Below are 10,747 nucleotides of genomic sequence, written 5' to 3' on the forward strand. Positions count from 1 at the left end.
TGGAATTCCGGTGAGACTGAAAATCAAAAAAAGTTAATTGCGTCATGAGAACAAAGAACATGTACTGCATAGAGTGTTATTGATAAAGAACTGTTATTGATAAAGAACAAAAGGAAAATAATCTACATTTGTGAATGAATTGATATGGTTGAAATTGCTTTTCGCATCAAGTCAGGAAAAAAATCTACATTTGTGAATGAATTGATATGGTTGAAATTGCTTGTCGCATCAAGTCAGTCCTACTTTTGACATATCCGTGAATGAGAAATATGATCAATAATTTCAATCAAAATCATTTGTGACTGTGCTCTTTTTTTTTCAAGTCTGGGGTCCCGCAAGGTGATTGCCTTTCGCCCTACTTAATAATTTTGCCTTTCGCGCCCTCTCCTTTATATTTCTCGCCCATCTCGCTTCTTCCTCGGGGCTTGTAATTCTTCCTCGGGGCTTGTAAAGGTCGAGGTCACAGTCCTGCAGAGTCTTCCGAAGAATATGACGTCATGCCCCCTCTCCCCCTCGTGACACGGAACACTGCAGTGAGGATGGTGAGTGTTTTCGAGATGGTGGGATCATGAATGATAGTGCAGGTGATCCCTGACAGTGAGGAGGAGGAGGAGGAGGAGGGCACGGACCCCCACGAAAGCAACAGCAGCAGGAGGAGGAGGAAAAGAAGGAGGAGGAGCAGCGGCGGCATAGGAGGCAGCCACCTACTGAGGAAACGTGAGGATGGGCAGTGGAGTGTGGCAGGGAGTGTCACTCTCTACTGCACCGTTGGAGGAGGAGGAAGAGGCAACTTGAGGGAGGGGGAGGAGGAGGAGGAGGAGGGGGAGGAGGAGGAGGAGGGGTTGCAGCAGCGCCCAGCAGCGGGGTGTTATGGAGGGCCGGGTAGGGGGCGCCAAGACACTGCCGCGAAGCAAGGGCGCGACTCTGCCCGGATATCGAGTTGGCTCCGTACGGTATGGCGTGCGACTGGCGCCCCCTGATGCCCAGGGTTGCTCACCTTCCCCTCTGAGGAGGTGCTCCGAAGGGGACGCGGCGAACAGGGCGAATCTCAACTGCGATGGGAGGGGGGGAGGGGGAGGGGCAGGGGAGGAGGAGGAGGAGGAAAGTTTGGAGCTTGGGGGAAGAAGCCGGAGAGCCCTGCTGTCCTTTGCCGAAGACGAAGAGGTTGGAGAAGCTGCGGCGCCTAGTCATCATGTTCCTTCACCCTCCTGCGGCAGTGTCGCCAGCGCAGCCAGTACCGCTCCTCCCGCCGAAGCGACGAACGCCCTGGGCACTGTCAGCCACGGATCGTCTCCGCTGGTGCTCAAAGAAGCGCACTCGCTGCTGAATCACAAGAGGACCTTGCTCACAGTGCCTTCGCTCTCCCCTCACGCCCTCCCGCCGGTGTCGCCGCGCCCGCACTCCCGCAGGCGAAGCTTCAACGCTCTGCCGAGGCCGTGGGTGGCTCCCCATGTTAACCACGGTGCCACTGCTGCTACCACTACTGCTGTTACCCCTGCCGCTACAACTGGCACGGAGGACGTCAGCGACAGATGCAGGGAGGAAACCAGGAGGTGGCACACACCACCGATAGATGGCGTGAGCGGTGCCACCAACACCAGTGCTTCTTCTTCTTCTTCTTCTTCTTCTACCAGTCCCAAAATAAACCTGGGCCTCTATCGGGGTAATGGCTCCTCGCCCTCTCCCTCCTCCTCCTCCTCCTCCTCCTCCTTCTCGAGAAAGGAGCCACGTCCTGCGTCTCTCCCTCCTCCACCACCTGCGGGCTCCCCAGGCGACGTCGCCACCTTCAGGAGCGAGGCTACTATTCTCGTCACCCGGGGAGGAGACGAAGGGCTGAGGAGGAGGGAGGCGAGCAGCGGCGTGAGCGTTCGCTCCCCCATCAGTCGCAGGAGAGGCGTAGGTACTCTGAGTCTGGCCAAGAACATTTCGAACTTCAGCGAGCCGCGGGAGGAGGAGGAGGAGGAGGAGGAGGAGGAGGAGGGCGTGGGCGTGGGAGGCGACGAGGAGGACGAAAGTGTGGGTGGCAGGAGGCAGGTGGCGACGGGTGCTACTACCACTACTGCTGCTGCCGCCGCCGCCGTTACTGCTGTGGCTGCCGCCCCTGGGGGCGCCGCACTAGTGGAGGAGGTGAAGGTGGGTGGCCTCCTGCCTCCTCCTCCCCATGGCGCTAAATATACGTGTTGTGTGGCGGGACGCTCCCCCCGCCAGCTGCTTCCCCGCCATGCCACTATGTTTAGCTACCCGGGGCCGCCGCGCCCCGCCATACCCGAAGAGCCCGACAGTGCGCACCTTACCAGTGATCAGTGCAGTGCTCTGTTCCCAAAGACACCCTCTCATGCCCATGGCACTACAGGACAAACTACAGTGCTTTCCGGCAGGTGTAGCGAGAGTGTAGCCTCGGGGGGCAGCGGTCATAGGGACCGTGTGGCCCCCCCGGCGCCTGTGACTATTAGTATTACCACCACCAATATCACCACCACCCCTTTCTCTTCGGTGACAATAGCTGCCACCAGTTCGTCCACGTCCTCTGCTGCTGGATCTCCTACGACTCTCACCACTACTACTGCTGCTGCTGCTACTGCTACTGCTACTGCAGCCTCCACTACTGCAGGAGAGGAGAGGAAGCAGAGGAGACCAGTCAGACCCAAGCCAGAAATACCAGACCACCTTTACCGCCGTTGGGCAGCTCTCCTCCCACCTCCTCATGGTGGTGCCGCGGATGTTCAGCAGCCAAAACAAAAACAGCAGAACGTAAGAGGTTCTTCTGACACCAAGGGAGCCACTGGTGGTACCCACCGCCTGTCAGATGAAGGTCCCCTAACGGCGCCGTTCGACTTTCATCCTCCAGCGAGCGGGACCCCCCGGAGGTTCTCTTCCGACCAGTTGGATCTGCAGTCGGACATCTTTCAAAACTTTGCCCAGTTGCGACTGGGCATCCCCACCGGCGACCTGGGGGGTGGAAGGAGGGAAGGGGGCCGTGGCCCCCCACCGTCGCGGCCGCCCAGATCTCGACAGGACCACCTCGAAAAATTACGAAAATGCACCGAGAGGCTGAAGACACCATCCCCGGATAAAAAGGCGCGGGGGGGAGGAGGAGGAGGAGGAGGAGATGCCCTTTCTACCACCGACGCGACAGCAGCCGCCGCCGCCGCAGCAGCAGCAGGAGGGAGTGACAGCGGCGTCCCGCCCAGATCTCACAAGTCCAAGAAGCGCAGCAGTGAAACTCGAGGAGGAGCGATGAATCGACACCCCTCTTTAGGCAAGAGCCCCAGCCTCCCGACGCAGTTACCTTCAAGCCAAAACCAGGACGACGCTGTCAAGAGACTTTCCCCGCTTCCAGCCAAAGAAAATAGCGAAGCGCCTCTGCCGCCAAGTCACAGGAGGGAAGACGAGGACGTCTTCAACGAAACCATAGCGAAATTGCCGCCCCTCCCACGCCCCGAGACTCGTCTCGTCATCCCCCCCAGGGTGATTCCTTTCAGGTCGGCTTCCGTGTCCCAAGTGGACGTGAGGTCGGACGGTTCCTTCTGCGGACGAAGCAGCAAGTCGCCGATAGCGACGCGCCTGTACCCCTTCTGCAAGGACTATTGGGGTTCCAACACCCTGCCCCGCTGTAAGCCTCCGACCGCCACGGGCGAGGGGGAAAGCGAGGGGAGTGCCTCCCAGAGAAGCCACCACCCTCCCCTCACGGCCGCTGCCTCCATCAGTGACATGACTAATGTCGGGGGCAAAGGAGCTTCTTCCCCGCCAGAAAAGCTGGAGAACAAATCCAAATCGGAAAGCGAGCTCTCCCTCACCACGCACAACAACAACAACAACAACAGCAGCAGCAGCAACAGCAACAGCAGCGGAAGTCCCAAGGTCGATTTGTTGGAGCTGTGCGACAACATTCTCCCGAAGAAGGTGGAAGCGAGCGAGGCGGCCAGGGAAGGAAGAGCTGAAAGGGGCGTTGCTGACGATGGCTGTCAAGCCGCAGTAGCAGCAGACAGGAGGCACGCAGACCCAGATGCTAAAGACCAGAGTCAGTTAGATAAGGTCAACAATGAAAGGAATGCCAAGGAATTGGAGGGCAAGGAATTGGAGGGCAGTCAGAGGGGGGGAGATGGAACCGCCAGAAAAGAAAGTGGAATTGAACAGGCGGTAAATATCGGCATCACCGTCACAGATCAGAGTGTGTCCTCCAACGCAGCCGCCGCCACAGCACCGACAGCTGCTGCTGCTGCTGAAGAAAGCCCAAAGCAGAAGACGAACAGCAAGGACAGACAGCCGTGGAGGGAGAGGGACAGGGAGCCCTCCGTGATCCTAACAGTGAAACTCAAGGTGACTTCAGTGATCAGAGTAAGATTAGTGAGATTGCAAACCCTTCCGAAACAGTGCCACCGAACAGTGATGGAAAGAATCAGAGTGCAAAGGATCCTAGCGAGGTGCTCAAACCGGCCGTTTCAGTCGATGAGAAAAGCGAAAAAGAATCGGTGACTTTTTACTTACCTGACGAGGAACTGAATCCCAAACATGACGACTCGAATGCGCTCGGAAACGGCGACGGTAAGAGTGGAATAGCCAAAGACACCGACGAGGAAGTACACAGCAAGGATGAGGTGGGTGGTGCTCCCCCCGGAGGGGAAGTGGCGACCCTTGGAGGACAGGTGCCTTCAGGGGAAGGTCTCCCCCGCCCGTCTCGGTTGTCTCAGGAGCGATCGGTATTCATGGCGGAACTGTGTGCTGGTGAAAATCAAATGGACGTGGAGAGTACCAGTTTTTCTTTAGAGAGGAAGCAGGGCAATGGTAGCGGCCCTTCGGTGGGCGGTGACCTTAGAGAGAACAACGCTGCCGGTGCTGGGGCGGAGGCCAACGTGAGCCTGTGCACGGACAGACGGCAAATCGAGTGTCGGGTCTTGCAGAAGGAGCCGAGGTTATCTCAGTGCCTGGTCATCAAGTCTGGGTCTGGGGAGGGCGGGGACCTGGACCCCCTAGGAGGACCTGGGGCGACCTCCGAGTGCCGTGTCGTCCGGTCTCGGCCACGCCTCCCTCGTGAGGATTCCGACGAGGTCAGTGGCGAGAGGGACTCCTCCCAAGGGAGGTACGTGACGCAGATGAGCGACGAAGGGATTTTCGAGGAGGACGTCAAGAGCCCCGAGCCTCGGGACTCCTCGGATTCGTCCTCCCAGGACAGCGTGGGCCTCACTCAGGACAGACACGGCGAGGAGATGTTGTCGACGGCGCGTGACCTTGGCGACGTCCCCGTCAGGCAGGGCTCGAGACGACGCAGGAAACTGACGGAGGAGGGAAACGAGCGCTCCCTCACGTTTCCACCCCCGCGGAAGAATTCCCAGGCCGACTCGATAGGTTACTCTTCGGTAGACAGCAACGGCCTGCGTAGCTTAGCGACGTCAGGTGGTTACGGGGACCGCGGGAGCAGCGAGGAACAGCAGCGGAGCTCGTTCTCCCTCGCCGACAGCTACCTGAGCGAAACGAGCCAGCCCCCCGATGCCCACCAGCTGTTCATCTCGGAAAGTCGCTCCGTGATGGACAGGGCCGAGCGCAAGAAGAAACACCACAGCGACCCCAGCTGCGAAAGAAGGGGAAGCACCGACGCCCTTCTCTACCTGAGCGAGCCTCACCTGGACAGCCCGGCCGCCGAGGGCAACAAAGAGCGCGCTTCGAGCAAGGGCGTGGTGTCTCAGGCCTCCACAGACTCCGAGGGGCGCGACGATCGCCTCGAGCAACCGCCCCTGGGCCCCCACAGAGTGTGCACGCCTCAGGTACTGCTGCTGGGCGGGCACGAGAGCGACGGCTCCGACTACCCGCCCTCTCGCACGCCCTTGCGCAACTCGTCGCCCATCCCTTACTTCCCCGACAGCGATTCGGGGGACAAGAGCGCCCCTCGAAGCCCCCACGGGCCGCGGCGTTACTCGAAGAGGCCGCTGAGAGGACCTTACGGCGAGATGCTGGAGGCGGAGATGAGCAAATCGAAGACGAGTTCCCCTTACCTGTACGAGGACACCTACCTGAGGGTGAGGGACGCGAAGAGCTGCTCTCCCAGGCCGCCCTCGCCCGTCTCCCCGTCGGTGCTGATCGAGGGGAGCGACAGGCCCCCTCTGTCGGGGCCGCGCTCTCTAGACGACTCGGCCCTGAGGATAAATTATGCCAACGCCCCCGGGGACAGGCAGAGCCGTCGGAAGATCAGCGGGGACGCGGATCACGGGGCGACGTCCCCCGTGGGGCCTGCGTGGGAAAGTGACGGGGAAGGGACGCTGTCCCCGCTCTCAATGGGACCCATGCACCACCGGACGGTCTCATCCCCTTCGAAGCTCTTCAGCGAGGGAGGTTTCACCTCGGAGGAGGAACAGGAGCTGGTCGATTACTACGCCGAAAGGCTGTTGGCGAAGCCCATCCAGCAGCAACGACAGCAGCAAGCCCAGCAGCAGCCGCCCCTCCTGCACAGCAAGGAGGAGGGGGAGGGGGAGTAGGAGGAGGAGGAGGAGGGGAGAGCCTGGTGGGGGTGTTCCGGAAATCAGACAGCCCTCTTCGTCGCATGAGCATCGACATTCGCACAAGAGGCACAGGGTGAGTACACACTCGGCTCCTTTCTATGATGATTCTCATATTATGATTCTCATTTCGTCTCGATGCGTTTGAAAATAAGATTGAAGCCATTGCTGGAATTATAACTAATCCTTCATGGAATCTATTTGAAGAGTAGTAACTGAAATGATCACCTGTGATTGATTGGTTGTCTATATGTTTTGTAAAACAAATGATTTATCTTGATGATTTTCAAACCATATATATATATATATATATATATATATATAGATATATATATATATATATATATATATATATATATATATATATATATATAAACTAGTTCAATAAAGAAAAATGGTTTTCAAACGCTGACAGATTGACTTTGTTTATTCCAAGTTGTGGGAATCGAGGTTATTTCAAGTATTAGATTGATGAGTATTCCAGGTGATAGGAATCGGTATTATTTCAGATATTAGATTGATAAGTATTCTAAGCTGTAGGAATCGGGGTCATTCCAAATAATTAGATTGATAAATGATATTATTTTCAGTGAAATGATCTTGGGTCAAAATGTACATGTAAGGATTTGTCAGAACAGTTGGAACCAGATGTTAGGATAACATGAAGATTTAAAGTCATGCAGAATCTTAGACAATTTGTTGGTGAAAGCAGCGTAAAACGGTAAGTCACTTTGGTAATATCTAATATTTACGATTTTAGTAAAAATGGAAGGTAAAATAACTGACAGGTTTGAGAGGTTCAAAACAGCATTACGCACTAACGTGGTAGAAGAACATCTTCCATGCGAACCCGGTGACGTAGTGAATGATAAATGACTGTCTCATTCATTCACATTGCCAAACAAATGTTCGTAGGTGTCTTTAAAGTAAAAGTTATATATATATATATATATATATATATATATATATATATATATATATAAATATATATATATAGCCTATATATATAATCAACACACAATCACGTGTGGAACAGAAATAAATTTCTGACTCGCATCAATGGGCAGCACCCTTGCCTTTCAATTGAAAGACCTGGGTTCGATCCTGATGTAAGTCAGAGATTTATATATTATATTATATATATATATATATATATATATATATACATATATATAATATATATATATATATATATATATATAATATATATATATATATATATATATATATATATATATATAAATATATATATATATATATATATATATATATATATATTTATTTATATATATATATATATATATATATATATATATATATATATATATATATATATATATATATATATATATATATATATATAAAGACTATAAAAAGCCTGTAGATGTATTTAAGGTCAGAAAAAGCCTGTAGATGTATTTAAGGTCAGTAAAGATCCATGGAAGTATTTAAGGTAAAAAAAATATCTATTGATGTATTTAAGGTTGTAAAATGTTCTGTAGATGTGTTTAAGGCACAAAAAAAAAAATCTTCAAAATTAATCAAATACCGAATATATTTGTTTTAACTGAACTTCAAATAAAACAAACTTTTTATCAGCAATTTTAGTGATCACGTAAAGCGCAGTTATATTGTGTGTATGTATAGTATGGTTTCTTATAAGTGATTTTAGACACTGTATGAAATTCCAAGTTATAATGGTATGTATGGAATTACAGGTTCTTATGCCCGGCAGCAAATTCCTGAGATGTATGCTAGTATTGCACCAGCCCCGGTTTTTTTTGCCATGCCCCTAGGTTAGGTTAGGTCAGGTGAGATTAGTAACTCTTCTGTAGTTTGGGTGTGGGAAACATAATATCTAGAATCTTATATGTAATTTGGGTGTGGGAAACAATACCTGGCATCTCATTTGTAATTTGGGTGTGGGAAACATAATATCTAGCATGTCATGTGTAATTTGGGTGTGGGAAACATAATATCTAGAATCTCGTTTGTAATTTGGGTGTGGGAAACATAATTTCTAGAATCTCGTTTGTAATTTGGTGTGGGAAACATAATTTCTAGAATCTCGTTTGTAACTTAGGTGTGGGAAACATAATTTCTAGAATCTTGTTTGTAATTTGGGTGTGGGAAACAATTTCTAGACTCTTATGTGTAATTTGGGTGTTGGAAACATAATATCTAGAATCTCGTGTGTAATTTGGGTGTGGGAAACGTAATATCTAGAATCTCGTGTGTAATTTGGGTGTGGGAAACATAATATCTAGAATCTCTTATGTAATTTGGGTGTGGGAAACATAATATCTAGAATCTCATGAGTTGTTTGGGTGTGGGAAACATAATATCTAGAATATCATGTGTAATTTGGGTGTGGAAAACATAATATATATCTAGAATCTCATTTGTAATTTGGGTGTGGGAAACATAATATCTAGAATCTCTTGTGTAATTTGGGTGCTGGAAATATAATATCTTGCAAACTATGAGTAAGTTGGGTGTGGGGAAACACAATAAGATTATTTTCAAAAAAATTTCTATGGTTAGTTTTCAAGATATGGCGTCCCGCTTCTTTCAGGGAAAGGTCCTGGTACTCGGTTACATCTCGGGAAAATGCTTCCCGGCTTATTGATTTCAGTAAGGAAGACGATGTTGAATGCAAGGCGATAGTTGACCACCTTTTTCGTTCGTAATTTTTTTTTTTACGGATTAAGTGAAAGTGTTCAACAACAGTCGCTTCAAAATGACTGGGGAATTCTGTTTTGTCCAAAACTATATGTCAGAAATGGATATATGTTACTGAAGTAATACAAGTGTATAATGAGAAAATCTTCAATTAAAACCATTCAGAATATACTTTTTATTGCTATGCGTCGTCTTACTGATTCATATGACAGTCGTTGCTGACATTGTCTTTGCATTTTAGTTTTCTGTAAAAGAAAACTATTGTGCCGGCTTTGTCTGTCCGTCCGCACTTTATTCTCTCCGCCTTCAGATCTTAAAACTACTGAGGCTGAGGGCTGCAAATTGTTATGTTGATCATCCACCCTCCAATCATCAAACATACCAAATTGCAGCCCTCTAGCCTCAGTAGTTTTTACTTTATTTAAAGTTAAGGTTAGCCATAATCGTGCTCTGATTAAAGTTTCATTTAAAGTTTTCATTTTCTCTGAAGGTTTGGGGAAACGATCTTCAAATTCTCAGGCCTAGCAAGTTGATGTTACTAGTAGCGCTGTTATTATTATTATTATTATTTATTATTATTATTATTATACAGGCTTCACCGAATTTATGAACTTACTTTAGTGCATATATATATATATATATATATATATATATATATATATATATATATATATATATATATATATATTGATTTATCATCAAATTTTTATTTGCATGGTAACAATAATGATAATTCCCCAATAGCTTTCATGTACTAAAGTAAGTTCATAAATTCGGAGAAACCTTGAAGAATAATAATAATAATAATAATAATAATAATAATAATAATAATAATAATAGCTCTAATAGTAACATCAACTTGCCAGGTCTCAGAATTTTTTTTGTGGGGGGCGGGGGCGGCGGGTTTATGACTCAAAGCAAATTTTTGCTGGAGTAAGTTACTGAAAAGTAAAGTAAATCAGAAAGATAAGCAAAATACGAATAGACTTTAACTCCGGAAATGCTTTAGCTTTTATTAAAGTCAGCTTAACCTCTCTCTCTCTCTCTCTCTCTCTCTCTCTCTCTCTCTCTCTCTCTCTCTCTCTCTCTCTCTCTCTCTCTCTGACGTTCATCAAGGAATATTTATCAGTCTTAATAATCGTTTTAAAAAGAAACGTTCGGGCATTATTTTAATCGTGGACTACAACAGCTATAACAACAATCAGTAAAATCAACAACAATCAGTAAAAACAACAATCAGTAACAACAACAAAAATCAGCTAAATCAAAAACAATCGCCAAAAACAACTACGCCAGAAGTCAGCAAAAACAACAACGCCAGTCAGTAAAAACAATAGTCAACAAAAACAACAACAGTTATGAAAACAAAACTATCGGCGAAAGCGACTACAACAACAATCAGTAAAAACAACAAGGAGAAGCAGCTGCACCAAACAAAAACAACATTTTGTAACAACAACAACAATCAGTCAAAACAAGAAGAAGAAGAAGAAGCTGCCCAAACAACAACAACAACAGCAATACTCAATTAAAACAGGAAGTAGAGGAAGCTGCACCAAACAACAGCAACAACA

General features: G+C 48.5%; 1 protein-coding gene across 4 annotated transcripts in view; it reads left to right on the forward strand.

Moving 5' to 3' along the window:
* Positions 1 to 6,127, forward strand: part of LOC136840702 (pneumococcal serine-rich repeat protein-like) — a 33,444-nt gene extending 27,317 nt beyond the window's left edge. For all 4 annotated transcript variants that reach the window (XM_067107501.1, XM_067107502.1, XM_067107504.1 and 1 more), the window contains exon 2: positions 1 to 6,127. This exon is cut by the window's left edge and continues 83 nt beyond it. In XM_067107501.1, coding sequence (XP_066963602.1) covers positions 871 to 4,476 — 3,606 coding nt within the window. In that variant the 5' untranslated portion in view covers positions 1 to 870 and the 3' untranslated portion in view covers positions 4,477 to 6,127.
* The last annotated feature ends 4,620 nt before the right edge of the window (positions 6,128 to 10,747 follow it).

This window comes from Macrobrachium rosenbergii, chromosome 8 (genome assembly GCF_040412425.1).
Source record: "Macrobrachium rosenbergii isolate ZJJX-2024 chromosome 8, ASM4041242v1, whole genome shotgun sequence".
NCBI lineage: Eukaryota > Metazoa > Arthropoda > Malacostraca > Decapoda > Palaemonidae > Macrobrachium > Macrobrachium rosenbergii.